The sequence below is a fragment of the Lathamus discolor genome, chromosome 2, assembly GCF_037157495.1.
Source record: "Lathamus discolor isolate bLatDis1 chromosome 2, bLatDis1.hap1, whole genome shotgun sequence".
Taxonomy (NCBI): domain Eukaryota; kingdom Metazoa; phylum Chordata; class Aves; order Psittaciformes; family Psittacidae; genus Lathamus; species Lathamus discolor.
This window is the reverse complement of record NC_088885.1, coordinates 133,820,839-133,841,419: the sequence shown is the minus strand read 5'-3', so window position 1 is coordinate 133,841,419 and position 20,581 is coordinate 133,820,839. Positions and strand designations below refer to the sequence as shown.

General features: G+C 39.3%; 1 protein-coding gene across 1 annotated transcript in view; it reads left to right on the top strand.

The window, feature by feature from the left end:
* Positions 1-350: 350 nt before the first annotated feature.
* The window catches only part of MMP16 (matrix metallopeptidase 16), a 193,736-nt gene continuing 173,505 nt past the window's right edge, over positions 351-20,581 (top strand). Inside the window, exon 1 of the mRNA XM_065668539.1 lies at positions 351-784. Within this exon, the coding sequence (XP_065524611.1) occupies positions 653-784 (132 nt within the window). The 5' untranslated portion in view covers positions 351-652. The remainder of the gene's footprint in view (positions 785-20,581) is intronic.

Genomic DNA, 20,581 nt, shown 5'->3' with positions numbered 1-20,581 from the left:
CGCCTGCCGCGCCCGCTGCCTGTGGAACGCCTACTAGGCGGGGCCATGTAGATTTCGGCTGAACATTCTGGAGTGGAGGGGAGCGGCGGGGGGCGATACGATACGATACGATGCGAGGCGAGGAAAGGCTAGGCTAGGCCAGGCCAGGCCAGGCCAGGCCAGGCAAGGCAGTGCGCCGAGCCGAGCCGTGCCGAGCCGTGCCGTGCCGTGCCGTGCCGTGCCGTGCCGTGCCGAGCCGTGCCGAGCCAAGCCGAACCCAGACGCGCCGCGCCGCCAGGCCGGCCTTCCCTGGGAGGGGGAGGAGATAGAAGGAGGAGGGAGAAGAAGAGGAGGAGGAGGAGGGAGAGGGAGAGAAGGGAGGACACGGGGAGGCGGTTGCTGCTGCTGGGCAGAGGGGAGTCGTGCAGGAGCTGCCGCTGCACTCGGACGCCACATTCCCTCTTTACGGGACTGGTGGTGAGGATGAGCGAGAGCTGACCCTGCCGCCGCCGCCGCCAGTGCTGTGAAGTGTCTGCTCCGCCTCCTCCTTCCCTGCTGTGGGTGAACCTGCGCTACGGGCTCTTCACCGACACGGCTGGGGGTTGGTTTGTTTGTGTATTTGTTTAAGGCAAAGTGAGAGAAAGATCTTCCACCCGCTGAAGCACAGTTCACTATGATCGTACTCGCATCCAGCACTGGAAGCCGGTTGGATTTCGTGTCTCAGTCCAGGGTGTTTTTCTTGCAAACCTTCCTTTGGATTTTATGTGCTACAGTGTGCAAAGCGGAGCAGTATTTCAATGTGGAGGTAAGATCAGCCGTATGCGTGTGCGAGCGTATGTGCTCCCCCTCTCCCGTTCCCCCTTCCCTTTTCTTACATCCCTTAAATGAAATTAAATAGCCAGTCAGCTATGTCTTCCAGCAGTCAGGACAGACGTCTGTGGTGGCTTTCTTTCCAGCAGCCGATAGCTAGCTCCGCTCCTTGAGTTCCCCGCCCGCTGGATGCGTTTCGGCCGGAGATCCCGCTGTCCGCGGCCGCACAAAGCGCGGAGCTGTGCGCTGGGCGCAGCCTCAGCAGCCGCGCTGCGCTTGCCTGCCCAGCTAGGAGGGGAGACCCTCGCCTTGGGCACGGGGGACTCTTGGGGCGAAGGATGTATCTCAAGGAAGACTGAATATCTTGGGCTTAAGAGACCGCTGTATTGCTGAGTTTTCCTTTTTTAATGAAGAATGAATGGAAGAGCCTTATGGGAACAGGAGGAAGGAAACTTAAGATTTTGGCACATTTCTTTGTGGTAAAGTATTTGACAAGATAACGTCTTTTTCCTATTCAGAGATAACAAAAAAAGTAGCCACGGCATAAAGGTGCAACTACAGCACAAAAGTTGGAGGGTGTGGAGGTCCAGGAAACAGCATTTTTCCAAGTGAAAAAGATAATAAAATGTGGGGATACCTAGATGGGGCAAACACTAAGAGTTTACAGTGACACTGAGAATTCAGTGGGCATCCACTTCCAGTCACTCTTCTGTACACTCCCAGTTTTCCCATCTGGGGTTTTTACGTTGTGCTTTTTGTTAACTGATGTTCCTTTACTGACTTTATCATCTTTGCATCTATTCTTCCTTTCTTTTTCTTTCTCCTGTCACTTCATTCATTCTGCTGTGAGCCCCGTTTCTTAATCTGTTTCAACGTGATGTGTGTATTTCCCTCTTCCTGTCCCTGTCTGTTTGACGTCTTCATCTTTCTTGTCATGTTTCTCTTTTTAATTTAATATGGGCTCTTTCAGCTTCTGTTTTTCTCTTAAATCCCTGTGTGCCTTCACTTTCTTCCATCCTGCCAGTGCCACTCCAAACTTTATGCTGCACTCATCCATAGCCCTCGTTTTTGTTTCTAGTTTCTTTCATGCCCTGGGTTCCCGAAGTTCTTTAAGAGAATAAAGCCTGTGTCTTTTTCTCTGTCTCGCACATATGCATACTTGCTTGTTTCATATGAGCTCTTGTTCTCACTCACTCACACTCAGTTTTGCTACTGTCTCTGTAAGGATCACTCTTGCAGATGATCCTCTGTTCCTAGACTGTTTCCTTCTTTGTCTGAAGTTCTTACCTGTACTTCTTCCCCCTCTGAGTCATGCAAGATGACCTCAAATGCATACCCCCCCCCCCCCACCAACACACACACTTTTTCTTTCCCTATGACTGCTTTCATTCAAGTCTTTCCCTCTCTACAGGCAGTTTCCCTTGCCGCATGCAATCCTCCTCTCAGCCTAACAACACACATCCATAGCTTGTCTATTTGACTCGTATTGCTTCAGACAGTATTGTCTTTTTACTCCATCATTAAGGTCTTTCCCGTTTATAAGTCCTAGTCTTTGTCATCTAAGTTGTTGTTGGTCTTGTTTGTTCTTACAAACAGTGTGCATCTCTGCTTCTGTTTGATTGTAAGCTCTTTTGGGCAGGACTCATGTCTTCTTGCATGTTTATGCGGTGTATACTGTGCTCAGGTCCAGAGTACAATTGTGAGACTTTTGCTATATAAATATTAAAGTCACAAATTGCAGAGTGCACGTTGAACTTTTATCCTTCTTTGCTCATGTCCTCAGCTGCCTTCTTTACCGATGAGCAGGGGAAGACAGTATGGAAGAGAGGAAGTTGCTCTCTGTATCCTCTCCAGGCTTCACAGGCTGGCCCCCTGCAGGGTATAGGGAAGAAATTCCAGCGACAGAACTTTCTCCTCCCACAGTAGTCTGCTTTGCTGGCATCTGGCTCTGCTGGAGAGACGGGCGGCAGATGGAGCTAGTGTGGGAGGAGAAAAAAGATTGGTTTAGTCAAGTGGAATATGAACAGGAGGCCAACTCCAGTTAGAAGGAGGTTTTATGAGAAAAGAAGGGAAGCACTTTCTTTTTTGCCACCTCTTCCATATGGAAAACAGTACATTTTGAGGGCAAAGGCAGTATCGGGAGCAAGAAACACTGCTGGGTGGAATGAAGTAGCATGTGTGTGATGAGAGCACATATTTCTCCCTTTTGAAATAGGCCATCTCCTGTTCTTCATCTCAGCCCTTCAGAAACAAAGTGTGTTATCATATGTCAGTGCTCCCAGTCTGTTTTCATATTTAAGTCTGAGCCACAGATTGCTGGGAGCTAGAAGAGTTTCAGGGAGTTACTCTGGTATTTAAGTTTTCCTAATACGAGGCTTTACCCTGGGCCTTTGACACCTCTCAGTGACGTGGTCCTGGGCTATGTAGACCTGAGATGTGCCCCAGAACAGCCATTGTCATGTTCATATTGTTTGAATAGCACTGAAAATTCAACTTTCTTTTCACTGGGAACAGCAAAGGCTAAAAGCATGGGAAATTTGAGGCAAAAGACTTGGCAACAGCATGCGTGTATGGTGCTGTACAATCCTCCGTGTCGGCACAAGTGCATAAACCAGTTGTACTTAATAGTAAATTGTGAAAATATCACAAGTATTTCTTATAACAATAAGAATATGCAAAGTACAGTTCAGGAAAGAAGTAGTGTACATACATTTGAAGGAAATGTTACTGAAAAATGCTTAGGGTGGTTAGAAAGCAGTGGGGGTTTTTTTTCTTTCTTTTTTTTTTCATTCCTTACTGTCTCTAAGCAAAGTCCAGATAATACCTGTTGAACATTAGAAAATGTGGAGATCATTTATTTACTTTTGTTCTGTCTCATTTAATCCACATTCCTGACCGACAGACAAAATGTGTGCAATAGTATATGATGTTTTGTTTTGGCTGGTTTGTTTCAATGTGGGTTTGTTAGGCTGTGAGCCAGGGCAGTTCTTATCAGGTACTACTATAGCTCAAAGATATTAAATAGTAATATTATCTTTTAAAAGAAAACAGCTGAAGTTTACAAGCTTTTGTGAACATTATTGTTCCTTGTAGTTTGGTTGCCCTCTGTGAAATTTCTTTTAACTATACATTTTCATGGATGAAGTCTTTAAGCTTCCAGTGATAGCCGAGTTGTCAATCCAGAAATGTATTAATGTATGTAGTGTTTCATGTGCAGACATAGCAGCGTAGGATTCAGATATTGGAGTACAGGACTCTGGAGGGGCACACTTGCACTCTTGAGTCAGGGAGAGCTTTATGGTAAAGCTGTATGACAGATGATTGTAAACTGATATTTTAATCGTGATAAGGCTTAGGGTTCACGTAGTCTTATGTGTTGGAAGATTTTAGCATTAATTTTCAAAGTCAGTGGTTGCCAGTGGCATTTTTGTGAGACTTTGTTTCTGACATCATGAGAAAAGCTAAGGACTACACTGCTAGCTCCGTTTTCTCAGTGCTGAACTACTGGTCCAAAACGATAACTTCACTAAGTGCACTAACAGAAGAATTAGTCCATCAGTGTAGAGTTTCTCTACTATTTTCAGCTATTTCTGTACACTTGCAGAGGAAGGTAGATATGAATGAGAGAATGGATGGAATAATAGTTGTTAAAAGAACATTTTAAATGTAAAATGGGAAAAACTGAAACAAACCCCACAAAAGGTGATAGAACAACCAACCTTCCCTTCCCGCCCTCCCCGGCTTTCTTAGTATAGTGATAATATTTTCTGTTGCTCAAAGGTAACTCCTTTGTATGTTTAGCTGGAGAATGAAGTCGCTAAGCCACTGACCATCATATTTAAAAAATCATGGCAGTCAGGTAAAGCTCCCAACAACTGGAAAAAGGGTAATATAACCCCCATTTTCAAGAAGAGGAAAATGGATGACCCGGGGAACTACAGACCAGTCAGTCTCACCTCTGTGCCTGGCAAAATCTTGGAGAAGATTCTCCTGGAAGGCATGAAAAACAACAAGGTGGTTGGTGACAGCCAGCATGGCTTCACTAAGGGGAAATCCTGCCTGACCAATTTGGTGGCCTTTTATGATGGGGCTGTGGAACTGATGGACAGGGATAGAGCAATTCATGTAATCTACCTGGACTTGTGCAAAGCATTTGATACTGTCCCACATGACATCCTTGTCTCAAAATCGGAGAGACATCAATTTGATAGGTGGAACACTCGGTGGATAAAGAACTGGCTGGATGGCCACACACAAAGAGTTGTGGTCAATGGCTCAATGTCTGGCTGGAGACCTTCAGTGGTGTCCCTCAGGGATCGGTGTTGGGACCAGTCTTGTTCAACATCTTTGTCAGTGATATGGACAGTGGGACTGAGTGCGCCCTCAGCAAGTTTGCCGATGACACCAAGCTGTGTGGTCCTGTTGATATGCTGGAGGGAAGGAATGCCATCCAGAGGGACCTTGACACGCTTGTGAGGTGGGCTGATGCCAACCTTATGAAGTTCAACCATGACAAGTGCAAGGTCCTACACCTGGGTGGGAGCAATCCCAGGCACAGCTACAGGTTGGGCAGAGAAGATACTCAGAGCGGCTCTGCGGAGAAGGACTTGGGGGTGCTGGTCTATGAGAAAATGAACATCAGCCGGCTTCAGTGTGCGCTCGCAGCCCAGAAAGCCAACTGTATCCTGGGCTGCATCAAAAGGAGCGTGACCAGCAGGTTGAAGGAGGTGATCCTGCTGCTCTGCTCTGCTCTTGTGAGGCCTCACTTGGAGTATTGTGTGCAGTTCTGGTGTCCTCAACATACAAAGGACATGGAACTGTTGGAACAAGTCCAGAGGAGGGCCGCGAGGATGATCAGGGGACTGGAGCACCTCCCGTATGAAGACAGGCTGAGAAAGTTGGGGCTGTTGAGCCTGGAGAAGAGAAGGCTGCGTGGGGACCTAATAGCAGCCTTCCAGTACCTGAAGGGGGCCTATAGGGATGCTGGGGAGGGACTCTTCATTTGGGACTGTAGTAATAGGGCAAGGGAAGGGGGCTTATAAGGATGGTGGGGAGGGACTCTTCATTTGGGACTGTAGTAATAGGGCAAGGGTTAACGGGTTAAAACTTAAACAGGGGAAGTTTAGATTGGATATAAGGATGAAGTTTTTTCCTGTTAGGGTGGTGAGGCACTGGAATGGGTTCCCCAGGGATGTTGTTAGTGCTCTATTCCTGGCGATGTTCAAGTCGGGGTTGGATGAAGCCTTGGGTGACATGCTTTAGTATGAGGTGTCCCTGCCCATGGCAGGGTGGTTGGAGCTAGATGATTTTAAGGTCTTCTCCAACCCTGACTGTTCTATGATTCTATGTTGTTTTGAGTGTCTACAGATGGTCTTTCACAGGTATCATCAATATAGACTATACGTAAATATTCATGTTTTCCTAAAGCCAATAATGCTGTACTGTTTGAGCTGGTATCATCCTGTGAGTTTATCCTCTAACGTTATCTGTTGATTTACTTATATATTTAAATTATATGTATGTGTATATTTACTATAAAATATTCAATAGAAAAGAAATTGAAAAATGTTGTCACCATTTTGTGAAGGGAAAAATGGTTGCTGAAACAAGAATACCTTGGTTGGAAGACAGGATGCATGCATCTAAAATAAGATTAATCTCCGGATGCTAATACTGCCTACTGTTACTCAATTGAGCATCTGCCTAAACCTTATTGAGCAAAGAAGTATTTTTTTACAATAGCACCTAGCTTCATTGACTGCATCTGTGATGTGGAAAACACGGGAGAAAGCATGCTTCATCATCTCTCTCCTCAAGCTGGCAGTTACGCTCTGTTTTCCTTCTTCTAATGCTAAATATGTAGACTCTGTATCCCTAGGGCAGGTCTGAAAATTTCTCAGCTCTTTAAGGCTGTACAGTTATTTCTCCATTTTCAGAGGTGGAAGAGTTAAATTGCATACTGTGGAACAAAATACAGTAGAATCTGAACTTCTGGAAAATACCATTTGTTTCCTTCATGGTAAAAAGTGCCTGTGAACCCCATTGTTTTCATTGTTAACTTTACAATTAGCCTCCAGCTCCTGCTGAATGGTAAAGCATGACCTTTTCTCCCATAGGCTTTGGGTCTTTTAATCTTAAAACCAGACCAGTTTAATTCTTCAGCTGGTAACTGAAAGGAAATAAACATTTGGAATGGGAAAAAGTCCTCCAGTATCACCTTTACACACTTTTTAAGAAGTGGGCTTGATTGTCAGGTTTGCAAGTGCAACACAATATTTTTATAATGAAGATAGGCTGAGGAAGTTGGGGCTGTTCAGCCTGGAGAAGAGAAGGCTGCGTGGGGACCTCATAGCAGCCTTCCAGTACCTGAAGGGGGCCTATAGGGATGCTGGGGAGGGACTCTTCATCAGGGACTGTAGTGGCAGGACAAGGGGTAACGGGTTAAAACTTAAACGGGGGAAGTTTAGATTGGATATAAGGAGGAAGTTTTTTCCTGTTAGGGTGGTGAGGCACTGGAATCAGTTGCCCAGGGAGGTTGTGAGTGCTCCATCCCTGGCAGTGTTCAAGGCCAGGTTGGATGAAGCCTCGTGTGGGATGATTTAGTGTGAGGTGTCCCTGCACATGGCAGGGGGTTTAGAACTAGATGGTCTTGAGGTCCTTTCCAACCCTAACTATTCTATGATTCTGTGATTCTATAATTTGTTAAAATTCAAGCTCAAAACTGTATAGAAGCAGTTAAGAAGGTTTTGATATAGCTAGTGGCAGGTGTCCTAAAAGGAACTTCCACGATCTTGGGCATTGTTTCTAGTTGTAGTCAGTGTGCATGATTCTCAGTTATTTAAAATCTGAATCTTACTCTTATACAAGGTATCAGCTAAATGAATTGGATTTTCGTTAGAACAAGAAGTTCAAATTGAAATTACTAGGATGGAGAGGAGTTATTGAATCAGGTGGTGGGGGTGTTTAGTTGGTGAAATACTAAGTCAATAAAAATACAGATATAATGTGGTGTATTTCATACTTGCTTTTGAGGAAAGTCAGATGCATGGAAAACCTCCTGTAAAGGTTTCTAATGAGTAGGTATATCTAGATAAGGAAAATAATGGGAAAGTTACGTATCCGATAGGCAACAGAACACTTTCTTGTCGTATAAGGTGAATGACTACTATATAATGAACTGGCTCTCATTTGATAGGAAGAAATATATTGAGAGACTAGTAGCTGGCAGAGTGCATTCTCTACTGTAATATAAACAATAATTCCTGTTTACAAAAATTTCAGTTGGTCAATTTCTACTGTAAAGCAGGAAATTATTTTGTGCTTCTAATATTGCAGAGAAGTTTACAGATTATGTTGCATGTATGTTGTTCAAAGACATTGAAAAGATGGTCGTGGTTCTTACGAGTTCACAATTGATGTAGTATGTTAGACCAAGACATACTTGTTTATACTTGTTTTTCATCTTCCTATCCTATTGGAAATTTTTGCCTGCTTTGTGTTTAAACGTCAGACCTCTTAGTGATTCTCAATTCAACTAAAGAAATAAAGTGGTTAAAAGATTTCTGTAATCATTTTATGTAGGGAAAGATAAATCTACCAAAATTAGGAATACTTCCAAATTAAGATATTCCTGATGTTTTGTGACATGAGGTCTTACTAAAACAAATATACAATTTGTTAGCCTACCTAAACCCCCTGAACAAATGCAAGCTTTCTGCCTTCCATTATTCAGAAGACATAATGTAAAACTGCATAACCATTCATTGTTTCTTCAGAGCGGATATATTGTGTTCTTTAACTGGTTTTGAGATTTATGCTGCTCTTCATTAGTTTTATTTGAATCTGTCTAAAAGGTCGGTACTTGCTCTAGGCACCTCAGATCTTCTTATGCACTCATCAGGACAAGAGTTGTAAGAGTTTATGAGCTAGAATGCAGTATTATATGGAAAACATTTCAAACTTTGTTATGTTTTCAGTATTTTAGTCTGTCTCATTCTCCTACTTTACTGTGGGGTTAAACACCGGAGGACTTTGGGTTATTGCTTTTTGAAGATCTTTAAAGTAACAATGTAATTTAAAAAAAAAATTTAATTGTCTATTTAAATTGCTTAGTTCTTCTCACCTCTCTGTGTCTGATTCCACTCTATTGTCTGACCTGTTCGCTATCCTCAAACTACATTATTGACCATAATCTGAAGGAGCAGGTTAAGTCTGTTTAATTTGTTATCTGTGATATGTCAAATGACAGATTTGGTTTCATTTTGTATGAGGAAGACCAGGATTAGTGCTGCAAACATGGTTTTAGTTGGCACTGAAACGGATTTGAAAAATAATTATGATTAGAGCTTTATCCTTTAAAGAGGGGTCATGCTATTTGGAACCTTTATTTATTGGTTGCCTGGCAACTGTTCATTCATGTTCCTGCTTATCATCATTCATTATAAGCATCTTTGCTGTATAGTAAGAGCAAATACATGGTAACAGTTTATTTCTTTGCTGAATTAAAATTGACATATAAATTACTGACATAGAAACAATATTTCTGTAGTTTTAGTTATTAACCGTAAATGTTGGTACAATGTTTCTCTACTTACTAACAGCTGGATTATGCCAGTTGAGGAGTAATCTGCCCTTCAGATGTGATCATAATGTTTCTAGCATAGCTTTTGATACATTACGGTACATCATTGATTTAGGGGCTTGTTCAGGTGTTCTTGTCATGCTTAAAATCTCCTGTTAATTTCAGGATCAAGGCTTCAGGATGTGAAAAAACTTGTGTCCTATGATTTCAGTTTTGACATTAGGCAACCCAATCTCAGGTGATGAGACGGGAACCCATTATTAGAAAAGGGGTTTAAAATTCTGGGATTAAAACTGCTGTGACAGGGGATATACAGCTGAAGCAAGGAGCCACAATAGAACATTAAAGTCACTTGATGAGTTCTCATTGTAGAAAAACCGCAGTTTTTATCACACTGTGAGAAAACATTCATAAAGCATATTATTTGACAATTGTTTTGTGACTGTCGGTGAAAAATATTTTGCCTTTTATATTAATTCTTTATCAATCATGCTGTAATTGACTCCCGTGTGGAATAGCAGTGTGGAATGGGACAGTTGTACTGTGGAGCATTCACAGAAGATGCCTCTACATGTTGGGAGGAATATTGGAACAAATTCCTTATAGCTGCATCTTAAAAGAGCATCTGTCACTGTAGGGCCAGGGTGGAAGTAGATTTGTCTCTCTGCTGCTGCCTCTTGGTAGCAGTGGTTTTGCCTCAATACTGGACAGCTCAGAGCTTAGGGGAAGAATGTTCCTCTGAGACTGATGCCCTCAGCTTTGAGATTCTGGTTGTATTAACTCAGCAGTACTCTTCATACCATGCCACGGTTATGGGGGACAAAATAGCTGCTGTGAGACAAGTCTACTTCGATTTTTCATAAGCTTTTCCTTTTCACATGACATGTCTGTAATACACGGAGATGCTGTTGTGCGTTTTTCTCTTCTATGAAACAGTTGGTTTCACAGTTGTATAGATAATTTGAAAAGAAACGCTAACCTCAGAAAATCTGGTCTTTAATTTTTTCCTCCTGATCTTGTAGAGAAGCAGCCATTTTATTTCATTGGTCCTCTGCATTTTTGCTGACATATAATCAAATTTCACTTACAAGTGTGAAATACAGGTTGGCAAGGGGGAGACTTACCTTGTCAGAAAATTACCAGCTGAAAGGCACATGGAAACCTATCAATTTCTTTGAAACACAGATTGCAAAAGAGGAAACCAAGCACTGCTTTCAATGGGTAGAAAGACACTTCCTTTAAATGTATCAGTGGGCATTTGCAACATGCACCAAAGAGGAAATTGCTTCCTGTTTTGTATTGCATCCAGATCTGAAGGTGATGATCCTGTCATATTTTTCTTTCTTACCTCAGACTGGTTGTGGGATGCTCTTCTAGGGTATTGCTTTGACCCACTGTCTTTGCAGAGAAATGGACAGATTGTGTTTGTCTACATGTCATGGTTTACATGCTGTACAGAATAGTAAAAATACAGTTAATTGCATGTAGAATAAATGATCTGTCTTCCACACAATAAAATCTGTTATTACTACAAGTAATAGTTTTATAGTGCTGACTATACAGCATGATTTTAGTCTTGGTGAGTGAGGCTTTTTTTTTTTTCCCTAATTACTTCGTATATTTTAAAAAATAATGTATATAAAAAAACCCCAAACCATGAACACACCGAACCTAGGACTGTGTTCCATTCTTTTATTTTCCTTATTGATTATACAGTGCTGGATTCTGATACTTCTGTCCTTCATTACTTGTACATGGAATGCCAGCTTTGGTAAGGTCTTTATTATCTCTTTCTTTGTTGCATGTCTTTTTAAACATGTTTGGAAAAGGAAGTGATGTTAAGTGACTGTGGCACGTGGGCATGGAGATCTGAGTTTTGTGTCCAGTTGCATCATGAGTCTTCATATCGATCACGTAGCTTATTCATCATTGTAACCTTTCTTGTACAAATATGAAGTGGAATAATTGAAGAATGTTTGTTGCCTTTTCCAATGCTTGTCAAGACCAATAGAAGTGATGTAAAAGAGCCAGTAATACGTCTTCATCACTCACTTGTCTCAGAACTATTTAACATTTTTCATAATAAGTAGTAGAGAGATATGAGAAAATGTAAATACAGCATTTCAATTTGATCATCTGTGTAGTCGTTCAAGTAGTGAATATGTTAAAAGAGACAAATACAAGATCAAAAGAGGTGAAAAACATGTCTACAACACTTGAAACAGTGGTTAATTTAGTTTTGTTGACATTTTTTAAAGTGTAAGTGCCAAAACTTGGTAGAGAACATTATCAGTAGGGTTATGTGAAGAATGTCATTAGATGACTGAAGATAGAAAGTATCACATTCTCTTTCAGAATTAAAGTTTGAATAATTTTTGTTACCCCAATACAAAACCAGATAGTCTGCTCAGAATGTATTTAAATATATGTAAAAGTCTTAACAAGTAAAATGGATTTTGGATCAGATTGTAAATGTTATAAAATGCAAAATTAAAAACTGCTCTTTTTTTGAATGAATGTACTCTTTAGTAAGTAAATGGTTCCAGAAACATTCATATTGCCTTGTCATCACTGTATCTAAGCTGCTTCTTTTTTGTTTGAATATTTGTGGATTTTTATGAAGTACAATAAAAGATTGGCCTTCCACTGCTCCAAGTATTAATGTTTTTTATTAGACACCACTAATAGGCAGACATGCTGCTCACGTATCCCTGGATGTTAAAAACATAATAGTGTGAGGATGAGGCACTGGGGAAATAAGAGACTTGCTATGCTGACATCTTAGGTATGGTAGAAGTGGAAACTGAATCTTGTTTTTCAGGGTTCCTGTGCTATAATTTCACATCATGACCTTCCTTCTTCCAACTTTCCTCCTTACTTTTTTTTTCTTACTTCTTTCTTTCTTATCTCCTGTTTTCATCATATTTTTTTAGTTTTCTCTTCTTTCCTGTCAACTTGTCTTCGTACAATTGCCAGCAGCCAAGGAAAATCATCAGTCATTATTGAGCCATAGAATCAGAGATACTAGATATGGAAAGATTTATCAAGAGCCTATTTCTCTGCCAGTGCAGGATTGCTAACTATTGTATATTTGCTGGAGTTTTGTCAAGTTTTAAAATCCACAGTTGTGGGACTTCTAAAATTAGAATTGAAAAAAACCCCGAGCCTGATAAAAGTACAGTAGGGAAAACTACAGTGGAAGATTTCATTTCAATAGACTTTTCTTTTGGCTACTGGCAAGAGATTGAAGTTGGCTGAGGTTAAGCAATTTTTTGGTAGAAAGTGATGTCTGTTCTGTAATCCAAGATGATAGAAGCTGTTTATTGGTATAGATGACATGGCACCAGTTGGTAATTTGGTGTATTTCTTTGACTTTACAGAATGAAAAACAGAGGAGGGGCAGAAAGAAATGAAGGATTGATTTAATTTTTCACTCAATTTGAAATCCTTAGTGCAGTTGAAATGGACTAACACTGCCTGATCCTAAAAAATATGTAGATGTGTGTGTGGATTGCTGACACAGTCTCAGGAGGACTTGACTAATTTATGATAATTTTCTTAAAGTACTGTGCCTTATTGTATTGAAGAATTAATACTTAGTGAATAAAACTGGATATTAGTAGGAGTGTTACGGATAAATAGGTATTGCGCTATGTTAAAGAATCTTATTTTGGAATTTCATGCATTACATCATTACTGTGTTCACAAACACAGATTTAAAGATGTTCATGACACTGACACATATGCGCTGTCATAATGTCCATGCTTTGCAAATTATTTAACACTTGGGAAACAAGGATCTCAAGATATTCACTGGGAGAATGTTGAGTCTGTTTACTGCTGTACATCCTGATGGTGAGATTTGTGCAGGGAGATTTGCATGAAGTAAATTTTCCAGTTAGTGTCCAAGCTGTAAGGTTAGATTTGGAAAGCGATTTAGTTTGAGAAAACAATACTTAAATTTAGGTGTTCAAATATGCTGTACATGTATCCTATATATTAATAAGTCTGTTTCCTGAAGTCAGTGAAACAGAGAAACTAATTCAGCTGATCAACCAGTTAATGTTTGTATCAGAGTGAATTGAGTTTTTTTTCTGGGCTCTACTGATAGTGTTCACTATTAGTGTGATTCAGTTGCTTATGAATGGGCATCCAGCACTGTTTGAGGTGCCTTTGTCCGAGATGTGCAAAAGGCTGACAGAAATAACATGGGACCTACAAAAGCTTCACCTTTTTAGGAAGCCAGCCTGTGTGTCCTAAGTAATCTCAGATGACATTAGACACTTCTGTTTAGTTTTCTAAATCCTATTTCCAATTTTAAGTGATGGTGGAGGGTGTTAAGACACCTGTAGGCACTGACATTCAGATGTTGTAATTTGGGTCGGAATCTCTGCCCTCTGCAATGGTGGGGATGCATTAACACTTGCCTAGGTACCTGATACTGTTTTGGCCCTGGGGTTTGTCTTGCTTGGCCTCTAGATGATGTTATAGAAAAACATAGGCCTCCTAAAGGTCTGATGATATATCTGCCATCCCCTGGATAATGTAGATGACCTCAGATCACACTAGACACCTGTACTTCTGATAAAACCAAGGACATAACTTCATTTTTATGGAACTATAATTTGTACCCTGTCACTCTGATGCCCTGCACATTAAGTACAATATCCTTGAACGCAAGAGGCTGGCACTTTCTTACATCTATAGAGCTTATTATTTATAGCCTATATTCTTTTTATATATTTATATATTTTATATTTAGATATTTTAATAATATAGGTTGGGGATATAACGAACGCAACATTTCCCTGCTGACATCAAGGCAGTTTTCCCTTCAACTGTAATGAGACCAGGTCTAGCCCTGTTTAAATATGTGTAAAACGTATTACCTAACTTACAGCAAATACTCCTCACACATTTTACAAACTCAGTGCTTCTGACTGTTGTTTGATGCCTTACCATAAATGATTTTAAATGCTGTCTTTCCTTCTTAGACATACAAACCTCTAAACAGGCATTTGTTGCTCTTGAGAGAACAGAATGTTAAGCATCTTTATAAGCAGTAATTAGAAAATATATTTTATAAGAATAAGCTTGCTAAATGTCTATTATCTGATAGACAATCCCCAAGAAGATAAAAATGAAAATGACATTGTAATAATTTATTTGGGTATGAGCCTTAGGCTGTCAAGAATAATTAGCAATGTTTTCAACTACTTTTGTTATGTAAAGTAACATGGATTAATTGAACAGAAATTTACATTTCTGTGTTGATACCAGAATTTAGATCTCGCCATAGACAGGTATGTATTTCATTGATCCATTTACATTGCTTGCTTTAGTTCCTCAGATCTGTGAAGTTAACTGGGTCAGAATAAGAGTGGTATTGGTCAGCTTATATTTATATATTTACTTCTTATCTGTAAGTCCAAAATTTAAAATACCTGAATATGCTACCTGCTGTACTATTTACATGAGTTTTCTGCTATCATGCAATTATGGAGAGACTAGATCTACTGTTGATTTTTAGGTCTGCGTTTGGGAAGGAAGAGTGATATGTTTGCAATCTTTTATTCTAGAAGAGCTTGCTTTGTGATATTTAGCTATATTCCTTTTTTTTTTTTTCACTGACAGGATCATTTAGAGAAAAAACCGAACAGTTTTTAGTTCTTTTGTGAATAATCCTGTCATTTTTCCTTGCTGCCAAGAGAATTCACTTTTTTCCCCAACAGTGAGATAACGATAGAGTCATTGTTCTTCATAGATTAATTGCTTATATGCCTTTTCCACTGAGATATTAGGGAATTTTTCTCTACATGCAAGATCTTTCTAAGGCGGAAATGCCAATTTAATTTGGGCTGAAAGATTTGAATTCTATAGAAATGTATTCTTTCTTTGTCTTTGCTCAAAATAAAAAATCTGTTTCATTTAAAGGGGGTTTTAAATGCCTTTAAGAGTATTCCCTCCCTACTTTAAATTTTCAGCAGCAGAGGAGGATTTTTAAGGTGAATCTAAGCTTTAAAAATGTTTGAACAATACATTCTGCGAAGTTTTGTAAATGTTATGAGTGAATAAAGACAGAAGAGCCTAAAGCAACCATAGGTTTTCTCACTCTACGGACATGGTTTCATGATGGACTTGGCAGTGTTAGGTTGACATCTGGACCTGGTGATCTTAAAGGTCTTTCCCAACCTAATGATTCTAATAGAATAGAGAAATTCATCATACCTGTTAGCTTTAGTGTGATAGATAGAAAAGGACAGAGTGGAACTTTAAATGCCCCACAGTGCAAGGTCTTTGTAGGTGGTTTTTTTTTTTAGAAATAAAATAATTGTGTAGTTGAAAATTGTGTAATGGTATTTGATAAAATATCTAATTAAAAAAATGGTTATTTTTTTACTTTGGAATAAAATGTTCAGACTTGCTGAAAGAAGTCAACAGTCTTCGGATTTATATTGGAATGCAGAGCATAAATATGCTTTTGCTCCATGCTTTTTTCTTCTTTGGAGCTCATACACTACCCATATTTCAGTGATGAGAAGAATCTGTTTAGAGACAGGAAGAAGAAGGGAATCCACTCATACTTGATCTGTTTTCTTTTACGTAACTGTTACTTGCTTACTTATGTGCTTACATTACAGAATCACAGACAATAAGATATCTGTGTCTGGTGGTCTTGATGGCAAAACTTTGATGAGATTCTAACCTCATGGAGTGGGTCCGATTGTACCATTGATTTCATTGAGTTGAAGATTTTACTCTAAGCTATTTGAAAGCACTGAATTGTCAAGCATTTTAACAAAGTAAATTAATAGTTTGTATATATTAAATATGTTTGATAAATATTTTTGTGGAAATCTATAGGTTTAACCTATGGGATTTTAACCTAAGGGCTGATGGCTGTACTGACAGCCATTGACAGTAATGTTTATTCTTCTGTATTAGTCTGTCTACCTTAAGAACTCTATTGCTATTGTATTAGACAAAAAATGTGGACTGTTTTGCATCAGTTGAGTTCTCTACTTCATTGCTTTTTTGTCACTTTCTCAGACACCATGTGTGAAAGTCTGTTTTTTCAATAACATTTAATTCAGTGCTTACAATCATGAATAAGGCCTGTGGAATCAACCAAACTGGTTTGAAAAATCGTAAAAGGGCTTTTGGAATATTTTTGGTTGTCTTCTGCTTTTTGAGCTTTTAGGGTCACTTTTTTAGTGTTTTTGGGGTTTTTTTTATTTTTCTTTTTTCCCCTGAAACAAAGATAAGAAATTCACAGTTAAGGAAAAAAATGGATATTTTCATTATACCCAGTAAGCCAAGTCTTCTGGAAACATACCAAATGTTTAAGATGAAACCTATCTAGTACTAACCACAGTGCTCACTTCATACCTCTTTCCAGCTTTCTCAAAATTATATTTGCTGCTATTTTTTATGCTGTTCAAATTTGCCACTTCATAATGTCGAAGTCATTCTAGCTGCTGACAAACACTGTTTTTCGCTATATGATGAGTACTAACATCTACTAACATTATACAGTTTGCATAATACCGTTAAACTGTTTAACAGTGGCTAGCTAACTGGCTGGCCTTGTTCATCACTATTTGCTTAACTACAGAGTAGCCTAAGCTTGATTCTGTGGCTTAGCCACTGATTGTTTGCAGCCAGCAGGGGCTGGGTGGTTCACTAGAGATTTAGCTTTTATTTTTACAGGTACTGTGATTTCTTTAGTAGGAAAAACCCCACAGCTTTTACTGCTTTTAAACTAAATTTGCCATTTTCTACTCTTGTTATTTGGTATCATCTGTGAGAGACAAAAAGAATTTCAGTGAGGTAGGACCAGTGTCCTAGAGTTTTAAGATTAGACCTCCAAAAGCAGTATGTTAATACATCAATATCAGTAATGATGTGTATTTTCAGTCATAAGCTAACAATAATTTGTGAACTAGGGAGGTTAATTTATATAAGAGAACTTAAATAATATAAACAAATTTTTAGATTAGTATTTAGGTAATATAAATTCTCTCTCCTCCTATGTAAAGAGATGGTTTTTCTTTTATATTCTTTTATTTAGTTGTTTTATTTTTTTTTTTACTTCAATTGATATACATGAAATTTAAGACAGGCCTTGAAGAAGACAGTAGCTGACTGCCTAAATAATATTTTCATGAGAAAAATGCCAGTGATTAATACATACTCAATGGATATTGATTGGAGAGGGGCGACATGACAATAGCTGACTGCCTAACAATGTAAAATTAAATTTCAGAATTCCTGTAGTGATTGACTTTATGCATGAGTCAGGAGTTGAAAGTCAGGAAAACCTTGGAAGACCTGGCAGTAGGGATTCTGCTTGTTCAAGAATGCAAATAGGGAGTTCAGCATTATTTTAGCCATATATATCTATTTTAGGTCAGCCACCTCATTTCTTTCCTACAATTCAGGAGACGTTTCTTTGGTAGAAAGGAGAAAGCATGTCATGAATTTCAAAGTAAGTACTAAACAGAAACACGTTTATATGTCATATAAATGCAGTGGATAGTGTGACTCTTGACTTTGAAAGAACAGAGGAGGTAGCCCCTTCAGGCATTGCTTTTTGCTTGTGTTAATATTCAGCTTTTGAGGTGTAGTGCTACAAAAGGACTAAACATAGTGGAATGAATTTGGCTCATTATGTCCAGCTTGGATTAAAGCCCTGATCACATTAATGTTGGAGACAAAAAAGCATTTGAAATGCAGTCCCACATGACTGTGAACCCCTTGTCTTATATACCATGAAGCAGAGTCTGTACAAGAAGGTATCCCTTGAGTTCACTGTGAGTTTCAGATTCTTCCGCCTCGGTTCATGCTGAATGAACACAGTATTAGAAGATTTTTGAAAGAGATGTGGCTGTGTTTATGTTTAATATGTTAAAATAATAAAACTGGTTTTGCAGGTTTTCTAGAGATCTCTATGTAAAAATGCCAATACAGTTTAAATTTCTGCATTATAGACCTGAAACTGGCACAAGTCTTAGTATCTTTAATTACATTGAGAAATGTTCAGCAAAGATGGTAAACTGAAAAGGTTTGGATAAATTTTCATATCATGTGGAACTGCTGACTATTTCATCTGATGATTTGCTTGATGTAAGGTATCATAACTCGCATGAGTTAAGTCTCAAGTATAAAACTCAGTATCAGAGTAACTTTGTCTACATAGGTAAGCTAAGCAATGCCAGAGAAGTATTCAGGCACTGAACTCATCTGTCTATGGAGTTTGACTTTCAGGCAGGATTTCAGTAGGGACCAGCTAAACACTCCTACTGACCAGGGGCAACCTCCTGAAGGATTTGAATTCAGGCAGTCCTGTGTATTTAACAGTATAGAAGTGAGCTTTTGTGCCAGTAATCTTTTCATGCTGGAGGATAGTCTCAGGCACATGTAATTTAGACATGACCAGGTTTTTTTTGTGAGTGTTCTTAAATGAACTGATCCTGATTTGTTCCTCTTGGTGATTCATTCTTCTTCAGATGAGATGTGAAGGGTAAAGGTCCAGAACATCTATCTCCTTGTTACCGTTTTTTGCAGTTTCTGTCAAAAAGCTGTGATGACAGACACTGTGTTGGAAAACTGATTGCTTTGTTGTTTCTTTGTTTTTTCATATCAATATTTTCTTTGGATTTGCATCATCCAAGCACCGCAAACAAAGGTTAGCCCCAGACACTTCTGTGCTAGAAGGAGAATCTAACCAGATTTAAATACTTGAGGATCAGGGCAGTCTGCAGCAGGGTCATACTGGTGTGTTGGACAAGGGCTCAGTCAGGTTTTATGGGTGATTTAGAAGATATGCCTTCAAAAGCCTGAAATCATTTTATTGCAATTTGTTGCATACATTACAGTCAACAGTTTGTCTACCCTGTATTGTATTTCTTTTGTCTGTGCTTGCTTACGATCATGTTTTTTCTTGGTTGTAAGTTTGGCTTACATTGGCTATTGAGGAGACAGACATGCTTTTTTCCATCATTGTCTCTGGAATTAACCATTGGCAGGGCAAGTGACCCAGTGCTGTACCAAAGTTCATCAAACCTAAGCTGGAGAAAGCAGCACCCAAGTCTCCAGCTGAGAAAATAGAGTCAGCTGAAGCAGAGACATTAATCTCTGATCATGACCTACGCTTTGGCTCTCAGGAAACGCTTCCATGCAGTTTATGTGCTTGCAGTTCTGCACTGCAAACTTCCAGTAAGTTTATGCGTGATGCAAATGTTACGGTTTTGCTCCATAATCAGGTTCGTATATGATTAGAGTCTCCTGTGTTGAAGGTGAGGTAAGTCAATAGAGCTTTCCAAAGCTCCTTCACTCTTTGTTACTTCCTGGAACCGTCAAGGAAGAATGTCAGAATTGATTTGAACTGTATGTTTGGGAACTGAGCTGGGATATCAACTTATGTACTAGCTGCCCTCTGAGCTCCTGTAATAGCATGGTGTAGCATTATTACTCTTTAAGACTACATTCAGAGTATTACTTACATGGGGAAAAATGGTTCTTCCTCTTCTTTTTTCCTTTGCATTTTCCTTTATAAAGCTCAGCATGGTACATCACAGAGGACTTTAGTTTTGATCTGGAAAGCATGCGACTGGGAACTGTTTAAGGAAGCTAGGCAGTTCAGTGTCTTGAAAACGAGAAAACTCTGAATGGCTTTTTCTGATTGATAATATTAGCCTTCTCTGGCACCCTGTGAAACACCATCTTCTGTATAAACTGTAAGCAAAATCAAGCTGTTGATACCTATTGTGGTTACTGCTCCTACCCAAGTCAAATGTTTCGTCTTGACCTGATGCCCTCCATTCTCATTTTGTAAGCCAGTTCTTAATTTGCATGAACAGCTTTTTTAATGTCTGGCCTTCTAGGTGGAAGTGCTGTGTGATGCAGAACTAACTGATTTGAAATTGAGGTAAATAAAATGTTCATTATGTCACATTTATCATCTGTTATATAAGAAATACATACGGTAAATTTGCAATGTGCAGTTTTTTTAAGCTTTTAAGTTACTCTGGCTGTTCTATGCAGCATGCAGTTTTAAAGGTTTGTAAATGAGGCCATAGCAAGCATTTCCAATTTCTGCCCTGAAAGTGAAGTCAGTTACTGGATTGCAGTTTTTCAGATCTTCCCTTGTTCTTTATGTAAATGTAGTTATTATCATATAACATATGGTGCTTCCTCTCCCCTTTTTAA